Raw genomic sequence first — 17,948 nt, 5'->3', positions numbered from 1 at the left:
GCACCCGCCTGCCCAGCGCCCTGAGTCCTGCTTCTCTGGCTCCCTCTTCTGCCGACTGGCCATGCCTGGGAGAAGGGGCTCCCCTCCCCACTGGGGGCACCATCTGGGGTGTTTCCCCGCAGCCCCCGCCTGCCCCTCCCGGGAGCCCCCTCGGGCGTCGCCGCTGCTGTGCCGCGACATGGCCCTGCAGAATGCCCTGTACACGGGAGACCTGGCCAGGCTGCTGGAGCTGTTCCCCCCGCACAGCACGGCCGACCTGCTGCTGGAGAGCCGGGCGGCGGAGCCTCGCTGGAGCAGCCACCAGAGGGGTGAGGATCGGGGTGGGGGGGGGGGCGCCGGGCTGACCACATCGGGCACAGAGGCACCACGCGCTTGAGGAGGAGAAGCAGCCTCTGGCAGTTCCCCCGTCACCCAAAAGCTTGCCTCAACCTTGGCCCAGGAGTGAAGTCATGCGGAGCCCAGAATAGCTCCTGCGGAACCGCGTGGCTGGGCCGGGCTCAGCCCGGGCTCAGCTCAGCTCAGCTCAGCTCGGCTCGGAGACACAGAGACCCCCTCCGTCCCTCCCTCCCTCCGTCTGTTTCCCTTCTTTTCGTCTCCTTGCCTTCGGCCCCCAGCTCCCCTCCCCCCACACCCCTGCCCTCATGAGCTGGTCCCCAGAGGAGTGCAGGGGGCAGGGGGAGCCGCCCGGTGACAGACATGCCCTCTGTGCCAGGCTGGTGGAGAAGCCCAGCAGTGAGTCTGCCGCGGACCCGGAGTCCGGCCCGGGACCCATCGTCACCCGCACGGCCTCGGGACCTGCCCTGGCCTTCTGGCAGGCGCTGCTGGCCGGGGACGTGGGCTCTGTGTCCCACATCCTCGCCGACCCCAGCACTGGCCTGACCCCAGACTCCGTCTTTGACACGAGCGACCCGGAGCGATGGAGGGACTTCCGCTTCAACATCCGCGCTCTGAGTACGGGGGGCCGGGGGCTCTGGGGGGTCTGTCTGCATGGGAGGAGAGGGGAGGCTGGGAACGGAGCTCTGGGCTCCCTCTTCCCGGCCTCCGCCCCCTCCCCCGTTGCCTGGCGGCTCTTCGCTTCCCTCCGGGACCTGAGGCCCGCGTCTCCTCTCCCCCCAGGACTCTGGTCTCTGACGTACGAAGAGGAGCTGACCACCCCGCTGCACGTGGCAGCCAGCCGGGGCCACACGGAAGTCTTGCGGCTGCTGCTGAGGCGGCGGGCGAGGCCTGACCGTGCCCCCGGGGGCCGTACCGCCCTGCACGAGGCCTGTGCCGCGGGCCACCCTGCCTGTGTCCACGTGCTGCTGGTGGCAGGGGCCGACCCCAACATCGCGGACCAGGATGGGAAGCTCCCTTTGCACCTCTGCCGGGGGGCTGGCACCCTCGAGTGAGTGACTCTGCATCCCAATCCCCACCGCAGTCTCGGGGGAACCAAAGCGATGACCTCAGGGGAAATGGGGGAGCAAGCTTGCTAGGGACTGGCAGGCTGGGTGGGCTGGATGGAGGAGTCAGGGCTCCGCTGGGGAGTCAGCAGGCAATGGCTCCCCGAACCATCCGACCAGTGGTCCTGGGAAGTTTGGAAGGGCCTGCACTTGGGACAGTTCCTGCTTCGCCCGAGGTGGTGGAGGGCTGTGGCAGCGGCCGGCCGCCTGGCCTGCTCTGGGCAGTTTGTCTGGGTTCATTCTGGGGCTCCATTCTGGACTGTAGAGTTCTCATGTGTCCCAAGTTTATCCTGGGGTCCAGGGCTATGGTAAGTACAGCAACGGAGGCACGGTCCTGCCCTGCGGGACCGGCTGCCCAGGGATCCAGGTGGGCTGTAAGGACAGCGACTCCCACTGAGAGCCTGCTCTGGTCCCTGTGGGCAGGGGCTGGTTCTCAGCTCGGCAGGTCTGGCATTTCCAGACTGTCAGGCACCTCCTTCAGGGGCTCAGGGACCGAGTTCCACTAACCACACTCACAAGAAACTAATGGATATACCCAAACAGGACGATGTATTATTCACTGTAGGGAATATTCCAAATCATTACCCTCTGTGTGTAGGGAACTTGGGAGGATGAGTCCCCACAATTCTTTGATCAGCATGGAACCCCACAAAGGAAGCCTTGGCAAATCTGTGACTCGCCGCACCCACAGTGGGGGCCCTCTCTCCAGACACACAGCCGCCCGAGTTCACCTCTGGCCCCTGAATGGCCTTCAGGGAAAGCCCACTGACTCATCACACTGAGGTGCGTTCTGCACCAGCATGGCCAGGAGAAATACAATGAGAACCACGTGGTCATTTAACATTTTTTGGTAGCCTTGCTCCACAACGAAAAGAGACAGGTGGAGTTAATTTTTTAAACAGTAGTAACATACGCATCACGTCCAATTTACCACCTTAACCATCTCTGAGTATACAAGTATATTCACATTTTTGTGCAAGCATCACCACCATCCATCCAACTCCTGAACTTTATCTTTGTTTATGCTTTATTGATTTTCAGATAGAGAGAGGAAGGGGGAAGAGAGAGAGAGAAAGAGAGGGAAACATTGATTTGTCGTTCCCCTGATTTATGCATTAACGGGTTGCTTCTTACATGCGCCCTGACTGGAGACCAAACCCGCAAACTTGGTGTATCCAGACGATGCTCTAGCCAACTGCGCTGACCAGCTGGGGCCGAGTCCTGAACTTTTTAAATTTTGCTAAACTGAAATTCCACACCCAGCGAGCAGTAACTCCCATTCACCCTCCCCTCAGGCCCTGGCACCACCTTTCTACTTTCTGTCTCTGTGCCTTCGGCCCCTCGGACTCCCTCATCTGAGCGGAATCATGTAGTGTTTGTCCTCTTGTGACTGGCTCACATCACTGAGCAGAATGTCCTCAGTCCTCAGGGTTCATCCATGCTGTAGCATGTCTGTAGCATGTGTCAGAATCTCCTTCCTTTTAAAAAAAATATTTATGTTTAGAGGGGAGGGGAGGGAGAAAGAAAGGGAGAAAAACATTGATGTGTGGTCTCTCACACACGCCTGCAACCCAGGCATATACCCTGACTAGGAATCGAACCAGCAACTCCTTACTCTGCAGGCTGGTGCTCAATCCACTGAGCTACACCGGCCAAGGCAGGAGCACCTTCCTTTTTAAAGGCGGAATGAGATTCCATTGTGTGCCGGTGCCACACATCAGTTATCCATCGACCTGTTGATGGACGCGTCGTTTGCGTCCGTGTTTCGGCTGTTCTGGGTGCTGCTGCTAGGAACGTGGGCATGCAGATAGCTGAGACAGGTGAAATGGATTTGAATCATGTGTTTTATTGAACACAAGATATCCACAATGCTATCGTTTCAATATATAGTCAACACCCCACAACTAATGAGACAGCTTACACACTTGTTTTGCATCGCCGTCAGATTGCTGTGACTTCGCCCATACGCTGCGTCTCCGTCCGGACGAACCATAGGCGAGGGCTCAGTAGCCACAGGAGGCAGGTGGCTACCGTACTGGACCACGCAGTTCTACACGCCCCACAGCTTCAGTCCTGGCCAGGTCCCAGCCCAGCCTCCCTGAGGCCACACCCAGGGATAATCCTTCCTTCCTCCCCTCCTTGAGTAAGCAAATGTATATCTAAAAATCTGAAGTCATTAGGGAGAATCTCAAACACGTGGAAACGAACGATCCATCACTCCCCATACCACCCGTTCTCCCCCGCCCCGCACCAAACGCTGCTGCTAAGAGCTCTTAGGATAACAGCTTTCCAGGCAGCAGCATCATTGAGGTCTGGATTTCAGCAGTTATTTCCATGCCGCAGAGGAGGGAGGGGGAGCTTCTATTTGCAAAGAGGCGAAGGCCCTTAGCCTTGAATTTTGGTGCACGTGACCTTCCGTGGGGGCCTTCGAGGGGCACACTCTGGCTGGTCAGTGTTGGTTCTGTTGTTCTTCGTGCCCACTGCCAGCGCCCCCTTTGTTTCCTCCGCCTGTCCCTCCAACGATGGCCAGCTTCCCTGGACCCAAAGGCCAGCTCCTCCCCTTACGAGCCGTGCGAACGTGAGCGAGACCCTCGCACCCCCAGGGCCCGTGGTTCCCCCTCTGAGCCTGCGGTGGGAATGCCGTGGGCGTGAGACAAGTGAGTACAGGTGAGGCCCTCGGGAGGTGCCCATTTTAAGCATGTGATGGCGCCTCGTGACTTCTCCTGCCGTCGAGGGCTGAGTGCTATTCCTTCAGGGAGGGTGTGGACTCGAAAAGGGGGCATCACTGGCCCTGCAGAGTGTTGCCAGGCGACTAGGGACCAGAAGGAAGGCGAGGGCACGCAGAACCAGGAGCCGCCCAAGGTTCCCCCGTGTTTGCTTCGCTCAGACTGGCGGGGAATGCGGGGGCGAAGGTCTGCACCCCATTTTTCTCCCCGCTGTTCTCTTGTCCTCACTAGGTGTGCAGAGCTGCTCCTGAGGTTTGGGGCGAAAGTGGATGGTCGATCCGAGGAGGAAGAGGAGACCCCTTTGCATGTAGCTGCCCGGCTTGGCCACGCAGAGCTGGCCGACCTGCTTCTGAGACGGGGGGCGTGCCCAGACGCCCGCGACGCCGAAGGCTGGACCCCGCTGTTGGTTGCCTGTGATACCTGCTGCCTGTCCCCCACCGACGCGGAAGCCGCCACTGCCCGCTGCCTCCGGCTGTGCCACTTGCTCCTCTCGGCCGGCGCCGACGCCGACGCCGCGGACCGGGACAAGCGGCGGCCCCTGCACCTGGCCTGTCGCCACGGCCACGCGGCCGTCGTGGACCTGCTTCTGTCCTACAGCGTCAGCGTCAACGCCATGGACTACGGGGGGCACACAGCCCTGCACTGCGCTCTGCAGGGCCCCCCCTCGGCCCTGGCCCAGAGCCCAGAGCGCGTCGTGAGGGCTCTGCTCAACCACGGCGCCGTTCGAGTCTGGCCCGGGGCTCTCCCCAAGGTACGGGGCTGGGGGCAGAGGGCGGGCCGTGAAGGCGAGGGGACAGGAGGTCCCGCCCTGTGCTCCCACATGCTCTGGATGCACCCGGAACCCTTGGGCGTTTGATGGGTCAGTTCAGTCTGTCTTTCATTCCACAAGTCAGCAAAGCCCAGCAGGGGGTGAAGGTGAGGATACAGACCGGAGGAGGGGTGTGCATGCATGTACACATGTGCATATGTGTGAACATGTGTGCACACGTGTGGCTACATGTGCGTGCACCCCATGCATGCATGTGTACACACACTGTGTGCGTATGTGGTGAAGGTGGACTGAGGGAGTGGGGCCAGATTACAAAGGATTGGAAGAGTCTTGGAGAGGGAGCCAGGACTGACGTGGGCAGGACTGAGCTGGTAGAAGAAGCACTTAGGAAGCTCTGCCTGCTTGTGAGGCACTCGAAGGACAGGAGAGGCTCCCCAAGGCAGACTGATGAGCCTGGGTCACGAGGCTGCAGGCCTCCTGACCCCCTGCAGACAACCTTGGTCCGGGTTTCTGAGCACTTAGCAGGTCGGGCGCACCCAGCCCGGCTGCGGCTGTCCTGGCACCTGAGAAAAAGCCTTGCGCTGTCAATTTCCCATCTGTGTCTTATTTCATGTTAATTTCTCCGAAGTGGGTTCAACAGGAAGACCTGTGTTACTGATGCCCCGCAGGGGGCCTGTCCTGTGCTGTGGCGTGTCTGAGGGGGGGGGGCTCTGTGATATCATGAAGGGCACTGGGTGGGGAACCTTGTCCCCCAGGAGAACTGGGTCAGGACTAATAGGGCTGTGGGCAGGTCCCCCTGCTTGTCACCCCGCCCCATCCTGGATGCTCCCCTGTGGTCCCCTCCTCTCCCCTCCACTCACGATCCTAGAAGCATCTGTCTGGATTCCTAAGCAAGACCAAATAATTAAACAGCCTGAGAGTTTGGCAGATTGGTCTCCCCTTTGGGAGAATACAAGAAAATCAACAATTAACACTAATTAATCTCCTATTAACACCAGATAATTAGGAGACAGGCAATTCCCTGTAATCTGACGGTGGCTCTGACAGCTAATGATTTCCCATAGTTGGGGACAGGGTGGGGGGAGGAGGCTGGCAGAATGGCAAGGGGATTTCCCAGGACTGCGCCCAGACCAGGGGGCCGGCCCAGCAAAGGGCCCCATTGGTCCCTTCAGCCCTGCGCCAGGATCAGAAAGCACAGGATCCGCTGCCGATCGGGCAGCTGTTCCAGGTTCGGCCAGGGTGCCCGTTTTCTGGGGAGGAGCTCCTCCCCGCAAGGAGGCCGCCACGGCCCATCTGGAACCACTGCCAGCTGCAGGGAGCTCTCTGGGCCACTGTGCACAACTGGACACTCAGAAGGCCCAGCTGTGATGCCTGTTCACATGACTATAGGCAAATCACTGGAATTTTGGGAACTCCAGTTCCCGGTGACCTAACAGGGATGAAAAGCCACTGGGGCGAGGTGGGGGACGGTAGAAACCAGCACATGCCAGACACTGTTTGAAGGTGCGTGACCCGTCACATGGGTTCCCTCAGGCCTCCCAACAACCTCTGAGGTTGGTCGTGACTCAGAAGGAGGCCTCCAGAGCCAGGCACACTACCTCGGCGAGTTGCTTCATCTCTCCGGGCCCTAGTGTCCTCATCCTTAAAACAGGGTCAGAACAGTGTGCCTGCTGCTTCTGTTAGTGTGCAAACGAAATGAGTTCACACGTATGAGGCCCGTTGGATGGGGCCTGCCCTGGAGTGAGGGTTCAACGCCTGTTAGCCAGCGCTGCTCTGAAGCTCAGTAGCACTCGGAAAGCTGTTAGGTGTTATCCCAGTGCGGGGTATCATTAGACTGGGGAGAGAGAGATGCAGGGAGGAATGCAGGAGGGCTTCCTGGAGGGGGTGGGACCAGGGGCAGGCCGGGCTTGAAGAGCTGGAGGTACAGGCATTTGAGGCAGAGTACAGAGACACATCAGCACAGGCCAGGAAGGACAGAGAGACCGGCGCCGAGGGCAGACAGGAGAAGCAGGTGGAGCAGGAAAGTCAGGCGTAACCAGCCTGCATTGTCCTCGCTCTAAGGAGTGGGGCAGAGGCCTGCCCTGGGCAGACGGGCTGGGGCAGCTCCGGTGGGCACTGCCCAGGTGCGGGGCCAGAAAAGAGGGCCTCGGGTATGTGGGTGCGTTCTCCTGGGGCCCCATTTCTGGGAAAAGGCCTTCCATCTGTCCCCACTAGCCAGCTGTGCCCAGGCTATGCAGCACTCCCAGATGGCCAGGCAGAAGGGTCTCCTCTCCTTGTACAGGGCGTTCAAGCCCCTAATGTCCTAGGCCAGTGCGTGGGTAGGGAGAGGATTAGGTACAGGGATGCTGCCAGGGAGGTGGCATTTAGATGTCCTCTGATTTTGCAAAGAATCTGTGGCCCCTGCCTGTAGCTTGACGTACAGCAGGAGATGGAGAAGATGAAGCACGAATCTGCTGATGGGTGTTATGGGCAGGCTCCCGTGTCCGACCTGCAGGCGCTGGCTGCCTTTCTGACCCCCTGGACGGTCCCCCAGCAGGGGCAGCTCCCCCGGCAGGGCCCACCCCTCATTGCATCAGGCCACGTCCTCAGAAGGGCCTTTCTCGACCACCCAGCTGGGCTGTGCCCTCTGACCATGCCCAGTCTCCGAGCCTACCTGATTTTCTTTGCAGCAGTGTGTCTGTGAGCTGTGTTTTCCCTTTGAAATAGAAACTCCCAGATGACAAGGGCCCGTCTGTCCTCAGTGCTAGGTCCCCAGGGCCTGGCCCACAGTAGCCCTCAGTAAATATTTGCTGAAGGAACAAGAGAATGGCCCTGGTTGGGTGGCTCAGTTGGTAAGAGCATTGTCCCGACATGCCAAGGCTATGGGTTCGATCCCCCAGGTCATGGCACGTACAAGAATCAACCAATGAAGGCATGGATAAGTGGAACAAAAAAAAATGAAGTTCTCTTTTCCTTTCTCTCTATAAAATCAATAAATAAAAACATTTTAAAAAGGAAGTGAGAGAATGAATCTGGCTTCAGCTTTGTCCCACCCCCACTCCCACATCAGGCCTCTGCTGGCTGGTCCTTTCTCCCTCAGTGCCCTCTGGGCTCCTGAGTTCTTGCCTTATTGGCCCCAGTCCCCTGCTCTGCAAACCCCTCCCTGATCACCCAGCCCTGCTCCCCTGCCCCCACCCCCACCCTTGTAGCCCTCTCTACCCCTCACTTGGCATTGGGCAGATTCATTAGTCTTTTTTTTTAAGACTTTATTTATTTTTAGAGAGAGAGGAAGGGAGGGAGAAAGAGAGGGAGAGAAACACTGATTGGTTACCTCTCACACATGCCCCAACTGGGCACCTGGCCGGCAATCCAGGCACGTGCCCTGACCGGGAATCTAACCAGCAACCTTGTGGGACGATGCCCAACCCACTGACTCACACCAGCCAGGGCTCATTAGTCTTTGTATCCTCTCTGGAGCTTCAGCCTCAGGTCAGGGACCCCGTCCCCATCCAGAAACATCCAGCAGAGACCCCGGTAGAGGCTGGTGATGGAGCAGGATGAGGTAGTAGCTAAAGATCAAGAGCCACACCTGTGGGCTTGGTCGGGCACACCCAGCCGGGCTGCGGCTGTCCTGGCACCTGAGAAAAATCCTTGCGCTGTCAATTTCCCATCTGTGTCTTATTGCATGTTAATTTCCCTGAAGTGGGTTCAGCTGGAAGACCTGTGTTACTGATGCCCTGCAGGGCACCCTGTCCCATGCTGTCCTATCGTTGCTGGAACTATAATTCAGGCGAGTTACTTAATTTCTAAGTGCCTCAGTTTCCCTGGCCTGTAAAATGGGGATAATCGTAGTTCATACCTGGTAGGGGCAAGGATTAAGAGACCTAATACATGTGAAGTGCTAAGAAAAGTATCCGGCATAGATTGTGCACACACAAGAGTAATGTTAGCTGATGGACTGGTTTCCTGTCTCGGCCACAACAAAGGATCGCAAATGGCGTGGCTTAAAACAATAGAAAGGTATTCCCTCACAGTTCTGCAGGCTGGGAATGTGAAATCCTGCTGAAGGCGGGGTTGGTTTCTTCCCGAAGCTCTGAGGGAGGGTCTCTTCCATGCCTGTTCCCAAGCTTCTGGGGGCTGCCCACAATCTGTGGTGTTCCTTGGCTTACAGGTGCGTTACTCCAATCTCTGCCTCTGTCATCGCAAGGCGCTCTCCCTGCATACTGTCTGTGTTTCTGTTTTCTCTCTCTTTTTTTAAGGTTTTATTTATTTTTACACAGAGAGGAAGGGTGGGAGGAAGGGGGAGAAGCATGAATGTGCGGTTGCCTCTCATGCGCCCCCTTACTGGGGACCTGGCCCACAACCCAGACATGTGCCCTAGACTGGGAATCAAACCAGTGACCCTTTGGTTCATAGGCCTGTGCTCAATCCACTGAGCCACACCAGCCAGGACTGTTTTCTCTTCTTATAAAGACAGCAGTCATGTTGGATTAGGGCCCACCCTAATGACCTCATTTTAAATAGATTACCTCTGCAAACACCCTCTGTCTAAATAGGTCACATTTATAGGTCCTGGGGACTAGGACGTCAACATCTTTTGGGGGACATCCGGTGCGGACTGATTGGGCCCTGTGGTGTGGGGTAACCTGGGGAATGCTGACCATCTCCACCTCCTCCAGGTGCTGGAACGCTGGTGCATGTCCCCGCGGACCATTGAGGTCCTGATGAACACCTACAGTGTCGTGCGGCTTCCCGAGGGGGCCATGGGCCTGGTGCCTCCTGAAACTCTGCAGGTTAGACTCCAGGACCCTGACCACACAATCATGCAGCCTGCCCAAGAGACTCCCACCTCCCGAAGGGAAGTCCCGTTGGTCCCCCTATTCCACCCCACAGAAGTTATCTAGAGATCCTCTCATGCCCCAGAAGAAGAAAACTCAGAGTGAACACCCTAAATCCTCCCTGCTCCCAAGAGGCTCCTGAAGACACCCACTGGCCACCAGCCTCCCACCGGGGGAGGAGCAGGTGCCACTTGTCCAAGGCCACCTTCGCTGAGGCCCCTGTTCTGCCCCCAGAAGCACCACCGTTTCTACTCCTCCCTCTTCGCCTTGGTGAAGCAGCCCAGATCGCTGCAGCACCTGAGCCGCTGTGTGCTCAGAGCCCACCTGGAGGCCCGCCTGCCCCACGCCCTGCCCCGCCTCCCCCTGCCGGCCCGCCTGCTCCGCTACCTGCAGCTGGACTTCGAGGATGTGCTCTACTAGGTAAGTCATGGGTCCTGTGGACAGTCCCAGCAAGTTTGTTTATTTGTTTGTTTGTTCGTTTGTTTATTTGTTTGTTTCACAGTGGGGGAGGGTAGGAGGCAAGAGTAGAGTTAGACGCAGGGCCCGGAGACCCAGCCAGCCTTCCAGAGCACCGGACCTCTCCAAATGCACACCTCTCCACCCAGATGAACACCGCATTTTGAGAGAGCCTGGAAGCAGATGCCCCAGGCCCCAGGGATGCCAGCCCGCCTCCCTCAGTGCCTCAGACCCAGGACTGAACCGAACCAGCTCAAGCCGAGGTAGCCCTCTCAGCAGGAGGCCCCTCTCCACAGGGGGAGCGGATGCTGCCACTTCCACCAGGGTGAGGCAAGTGGACCATGTTTGTTGGAGAGAGAGAGCTAGGACTCGTGGCAAGTAATACTCTCCTCTTGGGGGTCTCCTGAAGTCCCCTCTGACCGACCCAAATCCTGTACGCACATTAAAGTCTCCAGACCTGTGTATTTGGTACTGTCTCCAACAGGCCTGCCTCTGAGTCAACCAACTCACAGGGCACTCAGGATGGGCAGACTGGATGTGCCGGCTGCGTCCCCTTCCCCCTCTGACAGCTGTTGAGGGATCCCAGGCAGACCCCGGCCCCATGATGTGGCAGAATGGCTGCTCAGTGAGAGTGTCAGACAAGGCCCAAAGGACAGCTGGCCAGTGGATGGCTTGCATAGGGCAGATCATCAGCAGACGAGGCTGTGAAGACAGTGGGGCAGGGCAGTAAAGGCAGCCTGGGGGCCGGGAGCTGAGCTGAAGCGTGGGAAGGCCAATGAGAAGGTGGGTGGACAGGCGATGAGCAAGCATGGAGGGGTAACCATGGTTCAGGAAAGAGTGGAAGACCCGCGTTTAGAAAAAACCAAAACCCTCCAAAAGCCCTCCTTCCTGCCTGTCCTGGAGGTCAGGGAGCATCGGATGCTCACCTGGTTCCTGGTTCTCCCTCTCTCTGCTCCTTCTAAATTTAGCTTTGTGGCGGCAGGAGCTGAGCTGAAAGTTGCACCCTTGGGTTCTAGTCCTGCTCTGCCATTCACTTGGGGGAACATAAGTCTCTTCCCCTCTCTGGGCTCGTTTCCGCATCTGTGAAACAGGCAGGAGGCAATCCCCGAGGGTCTTTGCAGTACCAGGATTTTAAGGACCTGCAGGGGTCCCCAGCAGCCGGGAGCCCAGCCACAGAAGGGAGGTGGAGTTCACTGGGGAACCGCAGAGCAGCCAATCAATTGCACTTTGATCCGTGACGACAGGAGTTGCTAGGCAGATTTCCCAGGGTCTCGGAGAGCGCAGGTGCCGATGTTCACCACTTTCCCGCCAACAGCCTACAGCTGGGAGTGTAGCGGCGAAGGGCGCGAAGGGCAAGGGCGCGAGGCGGCGGGGGGCGGGGCTTGGAGGGCGCGAAGCTCGACGGGTAGCGGAGTGAGCGGCCGAGCGGGAGCGGGCAGAGGTGAGTGGACGGCTTCCCCCCCCTACCCCCGACCCCTCGGGCCTGCGGCTGACCCGCAGGGCTGGGCTTCCAGTCGTGGGCGCGCGGCGCGGGGACGGGAGGGTGCGCGCCGGGAGCGCAGGCCCGCAGCGGTCGCGCCGGACGCAGGCCGAGGGGCGTCCAGGCGGGTCGTGGCTCCGCGGGCCCCACCTTGGGGGCGCGTCAGCGAGGGTTGGAGGGACGCGCGGGTGAGGGAGCGGTTCCCGCGGGGCGGGGGCGGGAGTGCCATCGGGTCAGGGCCCCCGCTCGCCCTGCGGCCGGAGGAGAGCCCCCGCCTCCGCGGCCTTGGCCGGCCCGGCTTCCCGCGTGGTGACGTTTAACCTGAGGCCCGCCTCCCCAGAGAGGAGCCCCCTGTGCGTGCGTGCGGGGGCAGCTGGGGAGCGACGCGGACTGATTTCGGTTGTGAAAGGTCGCTCCGGAGGCGCCGAGTGGCGGAGGTGCCGAGTGGCGGAGGTAGGGGGCGCTGCGGAGGCGGGGGAATCGGAGACCCCTGGGCGGCTGCTGCAGGGGTCCCGGCGGAGGAGGCAGGAGAGCCGTAGGTGCGACCCTTGTCGGGGACACAGTGGGACTTGCGGAAGGACAGCCCCACGCAGGATGGCCCCCAGTGTTTTTGGCTGGACAGCTGGCTCGCTGGGGGTGCTGGGTAATTGTTGGGCTGGCCAAAAAGTTCGGTTAGCTTTTTCCTGACCGCGGCTCCGGGAGCGCCTAGTGGTCTCAACCTCCTTCCCAACGGTGTGGTTTCACTGTGTTGTGGCCGCTGTCCTACCAGCGTGCCCTTTCGAAAGCTTATCAACCTCGGTGAATTTTTGTGCAGCCGCTTTCATATTGAAGATGGAAGACAATACGTGACATGTTCGATGTATTACGCTTTATAATTTCAAGAAAGGCAGAAACGCAACTGAAACGCAAAAAGAAAAATACTTGTGCAGTGTATGGAGAAGGTGCTGTGATTGACTGAATGTGTCAAAGTGGTTTGCGAAGTTTCTTGGTACTACTGACATTTCCTTTTCCTTTTTTTTTTTAATTTTATTTTAATCATTGTTCAAGTACAGTTTTCTCTCACTTAATCCCAGTCCAGCCCACCCACCCAGCCCTCCCCTCTTCCCCCCATTACCCCCCACCCCTAGTTTTTGTCCATGTGTCCTCCAAATTTGTTCCTGTAAACCCTACCCATTCCCCCCTGAAATTCCCTCTTCTCTCCCCTGTGGGCACTGTCAGCCTGGCCTCTATTTCAGTGTCTTTGCTTATATTTTGCTTGTTTCTTTGTTTTGTTGATTAGGTTCCTGTTAAAGGTGAGATCATATGGTATTTGTCTCTCACTGCCTGGCTTGTTTCGCTTAGCATAATGCTTTCCAGCTCCATCCAAGCTGTTGCAGAGGTTAGGGGCTCCTTCTTTCTTTCTGCTGCACAGAATTCCACTGTGTAAATGTACCATAGTTTCTGATCCACTCATTTACTGATGGGCATCTAGGTTGTTTCCAGCACGTGGCTATTGTAAATTGTGCTGCTATGAACATTGGGATGCATAGGTTCTTTGGAATTGGTGTTTCAGGGTTCTTAGGATAGAGTCCCAGCAGAGGAATCACAGGGTCAAAAGGCAGATCCATTTTTGGTTTTCTGAGGAAGTTCCATATTGTTTTCCACAGTGGTTGTACCAGTCTGCAGTCCCACCAGCAGTGCACTAGGGTCCCCTTTTCTCCACAACCTCTCCAACACTTGTTGTCTGTTGCTTTGTTTATGATGGCCATTCTGACTGGTGTGAAGTGGTATCTCATTGTGGTTTCAATTTGCATCTCTCTGATAGCTAGTGATATTGAACATCGTTTCATGTGTCTTTGGATTTTCTGTATGTCCTCCTTGGAGAAGTGTCTGTTCAAGTCCTTTGCCCATTTTTTAATTGAGTTGCTTGTCTTCTTAGAGTGGAGTCGTGTAAGTTCCTTATATATTTTGGAGGTTAAACCCTTGTCTGAGATATCATTTGCAAATATGTTTTCCCATACAGTTGGTTCTCTTTTAATTTTGATACTGTTTTCTTTAGCTGTGCAAAAGCTTTTTATTTTGATGAGGTCCCATTTGTTTATTGTTTCCTTTATGTCCCTTGCTCTAGGAGACATGTCAGTAAAAAAGTTGCTGCATGAAATATCTGAGATTTTCCTGCCTACGTTCTCTTCTAGGACTTTAATGGTGTCATGGGTTATATTTAAGTCTTTTATCCACCTTGAATCTATTTTTCTATAAGGTGTAAGTTGGTGCTCGAGTTTCATTTTTTTGCACGTAGCTGTCCGGTTCTCCCAACACCATTTGTTGAAGAGGCTGTTTTTATTCCATTTTATGTTGCTGCTTCCTTTGTCAAATATTAATTGACCATAGAGACTTGGGTTTATTTCTGGGCTCTCTGTTCTGTTCCATCCTTTTTTTAAAAAAGAGATTTATTTATAGAGAGAAGGGAAGGGAGAAAGAGAGGGAGAGAATCATCAACGTGTGGTTGCCTCTGGAGCGCCCCCTACTGGGGACCTGGTCTGCAACTCAGGCATGTGCCCTGACTGGGAATCGAACCAGCGACCCTTTGGTCTGCAGGCCGGCACTCAGTCCACTGAGCCATACCAGCCAGTGCTGTACTACTCATGTTTCGGTCAAATAATCCTTTGCTGTGGGGCTGCTTTATGCATTGGAAGATGTTTAGCTGCACCCCTGGCCTCTTCCCACTAGAAGTCAATAGCAGGAGATAGCCGACCTACTCAAAATGTCCAAATCAATAAAGTTTTTAGGGAAAATGAGAAGTGTGTCTTTTATTTTATAGGAAAAAAAAAACCCTAAACAGACTCTTTGGTCAACCCAGTACTAAGGTGGGGAAGATGAGAAGGGGCAGCTGGCCGGGAAGTCAGAGGTTCAGTCTGGGAGCTCTCCCGTGGACACCTGTCTCAAAGAGACTGTGGTGCAAGGTGCTTTGGGTCTGTGGATCTGGAATTCAGGGACAAGAGTCTGTCTGGAGATACGAACGTGGGACTGTTGGCTTGTGGAAGATGTTGAAAGCTTTGTTCTAAGAAAATCCTGACTCTCAAGGATGCCTGACTTTCCTGGGGGAGCCCTGTCTATGCATTTTGTTGGAAATTCTATTTAATCCCATCCGCAACATTCCACTTTCTGCTTCCCGAGCCCCAGGTTTGAGGCACCAGGTGTATAGCTGGGAATGAGACCCGCCCCTGCCCTCAGTGAATTTTCCATCTAGTCTGAGAAACAAGTGTGTGAACAATGAGTTCCAGTACGAGGGGCAATGAAGTGAATGCCAAAGACGTGTGGGAGCAGGAGCTGCGGGCACGAGGAGGAAGGCCAGCGATGAGGGCAGGCACCTGGGAACACTCGCAGGAGACTGAGTGCCTTTCCCAAAGAGGTGCGGGATCAGGACTTCCGACCGCATCCGGAGAGCATTTCAGGAGGGGGGAGAGGGTGAGGGAAGAAAGGCAGTGTGGAGTAGTCAGTAGGAGGGGCTCTTGCCCGACCTCACATGCCCTCCCCTTGGCCAGCCGGTGTTAGGAAAGCCCCCTCTGGGGTTAGACATCCAGACACTCTTGCAAGCCAGGGAGCTTCCTCCCCAGCCTCCTGGCTGCCGGTCCCGCGGGCCCAGAACCTCTCCCCAGTAATTGCTTTCCGTAATGTGTTTGCTCCAAACCAATTTCACGCCTCCATGAGGACTCCGCCCTGCACTGGAGGCGCGGACCTCCCCACCACCAGCCTGCCCGCGTGTGACACGTGCTCACACACAGACGGCACACATTGAACACAACAGATACATAGGGTTCAAGTTCCTGGACACAACAAACATGCATGAATCTACACACGTGCATGATAGACTTTAAGGCGCTCGTGTGCCGCCCCGGCGCCGGATCGGTGTACTCACAGTTAGGTGCCCAGCAGCGCTGGTCCTTGGATCGCTCACCGGTCCCGTTCCTTTGCCCTCGGCGCGTCTCCCGGACTACCGCGAGGGGGCGCTGTAGTACTCCATACCTCTCTCGAGGTGACGCAGTTGCACGCTGCTACCGCCAGAGGGTGCCCGCGGACAGGGCCCGATGGCGGCCCACGGTCAGGGGACTCTGTCCCGCCAGTGAGTGCGGTGGCAGCCTAGATCTGTCGGCTTTGACTTGAGAATACTTCGTTCATTCTCAGTACCCTAGGTGCTGGTTTCTAATTCATGAAGGGGAGGCCAGACGATGGGGTCTGACAGAGGCGCAAGGAGAGAGAGTAGATTCAAAATAAATTCCTCTGTAGGAGAATAGTGAGAGTGGGACAAGTCAGAGCACAGGGGCAGTTAGAAAAGCACTTTTCGGATTCCGTTTTAGACGTGAGGGGAGGCGCTTGCCCACAAGGTGACCGTTCAGGAGGAGAACCACAGTTTTCTCTTGGTAAAGAAATGAGCCCCCTTTGATCAGATCTGATAGTGACAGCTTCTGTCCTTGGTGCTGATGCGAGAGTGAGAAGTCGTTTGGGAGAGCCACCAGTTTGGGGACTTCCATTCTTGGCCAGTCGGCTCTTCTTTGTCCATTCAGTGCAAGAAGAAGTCGTTTTGGAAGCTATTTCCTTGCATTCACTGTATCCTGGCACTAGTGTTTTTGACTGATCAGAATAGGTAGCCATCTCTCTATCTGGAAAAGTTAAGTCGAAGAGGGGCCAAGGTCAAATGACCCAGTGAGGGGTCAGAACAGAAACTTAACTCCAGGTCTGTTCACTCCAGCCAGTGCTTTTTGTCATTTGCTGTGTGTCCTCGGCGCCGCAGGCCATGAAAGGGCAGGGAAAGGAAGTGGGCCGCTTTGGTTGGCGCTTCGTATGGGAGGGCTTTTATCCTAGTTTCGCTGCTGAGTGCCAAGGGCTGTGCAGAAGTCACCCTTTGGGACCCCCGCGTGGCAAGGGGTCAGGTAGAGGATATAAGTAGATTCTAAAATACAGCACCTAGCGAACATGCACCAGACCAGGGCAGCACAGAATCCCCGGGGGCTCACTTCGGAGTCGGCGGCCCGTTGGGGTTTGGCGGCAACAAGCTTTACGCGCTCACTGCGCGCTCTCGGTGCCGCCTGGAGCAGAGAACCCCACCTCACTGAGTGCTGTGCAGGGCAGTGGGGTCTGGGCTTGAGCTGGGTGACGTACATCTTCAAGGTCAGAGGGTCTGTAACCTTGAGTCCTTGACAACGCATTACCCATTCTGCCCCACCAGAGAGCGACAGGCTTATTAACGGGGTCTTTGCTGAGGGGACTGGCAGGAGGGAGATGTTTCAATATATGTGTCCTTTGAGCTCTTGGACCTTTGTGCTGTCTGACTTTATTACTTATGCAAAAAATGGATGCGATGACTTTTAAGAATGGGTGTTCCTTCATCTTTGATTCGATTGGTGTTGTTACTGCTCATACAGATTTAAGTTTAGAGCTTGTAGCCCCCAAATTCCCTCAATCACTTATTAAGTCAATAAGCCTCTATGGTGTACCCAACACTGTAACGCCACAAAGCCAAGTACTGACCTCTGTCTTACTTCTCAAGTACAATACACTTAGGAGCCTGGTCTTCCATGTTGGTACCATGAAGTGCTTGGTTAATGTAACGAAGGGTGTGACAAATATCTGGAAGGATTTACATGCAAGAATTATCCTCGGACTTGAGTGGCGAGTTGGGCTTCCCAGACCTAGGTTAAGCCGCCTCTTTTTTCTCCGTGGTAACATCTTCCTGCCAGACTCGTCTCTCGGAAGTTTCATGCGGTTTAGTGCAGAGCCCCAGGTAGATCAGGACTGAATGGCAATATACTCTTCTCCCTTTACCTCTCTGATGGTGGTCAGTCAAACATAATCAAAGAGAACTCCCTTCTCGGGTCTCACCCTCTTCTGCCCCACTCTGGTGGCGGTGTCTTTCAGGGTGCTGATTTTAACGCATCAGCCTAATATTGGCGGTGCTCCCCAGGCCAGCACAGTGCGCCTGAATTGAGCAAATGTCACTGAGATCCAGAGTCCTCTCCTGCCCTGCTCTGTCTTGGGTTGGAAACCCTGAGGTTCTTTGGCATAGTTTTTCATCCTCGCCGGGGCCAAACCACCCTCCTACAATCGCCTGGCTTTGCTGCTGTTAATCTAAACGAGCCTGTCCCCCCCGGGCCCACGGGGACAACTGTCCCCAGCGACCAGAGGACCCCACTTGAGTGGGCCCGGCCTGCTGTGTGTGCCGAAGCTCAGGCCACGCTGCTGCCGCCGACTTGCCCGTCCTTCGTGCTTCGTGCCTGCTGACCT

The 17,948-nt window shown here is 56.3% G+C and overlaps 1 protein-coding gene across 2 annotated transcripts in view; it reads left to right on the top strand.

The window, feature by feature from the left end:
• The first annotated feature begins 51 nt into the window (after positions 1 to 51).
• ASB10 (ankyrin repeat and SOCS box containing 10) overlaps positions 52 to 17,948 on the top strand; it is a 37,005-nt gene continuing 19,108 nt past the window's right edge. Inside the window, exons 1-5 of one of the 2 annotated variants that reach the window (XM_045837810.1) lie at positions 52 to 308; positions 1,117 to 1,384; positions 4,397 to 4,916; positions 9,593 to 9,706; positions 9,986 to 10,171. In XM_045837810.1, the coding sequence (XP_045693766.1) occupies positions 62 to 308; positions 1,117 to 1,384; positions 4,397 to 4,916; positions 9,593 to 9,706; positions 9,986 to 10,171 (1,335 nt within the window). In that variant the 5' untranslated portion in view covers positions 52 to 61. Of the gene's footprint in view, positions 309 to 535; positions 952 to 1,116; positions 1,385 to 4,396; positions 4,917 to 9,592; positions 9,707 to 9,985; positions 10,172 to 17,948 lie in introns of those variants that run through there. The other variant, XM_045837809.1, reaches the window with a different exon arrangement.

Source organism: Phyllostomus hastatus, unplaced genomic scaffold, assembly GCF_019186645.2.
Source record: "Phyllostomus hastatus isolate PE091 unplaced genomic scaffold, TTU_PhHast_1.1 phas_contig_244, whole genome shotgun sequence".
NCBI classification, from domain to species: domain Eukaryota; kingdom Metazoa; phylum Chordata; class Mammalia; order Chiroptera; family Phyllostomidae; genus Phyllostomus; species Phyllostomus hastatus.
This window is presented reverse-complemented; position numbering and strand designations above follow the sequence as displayed.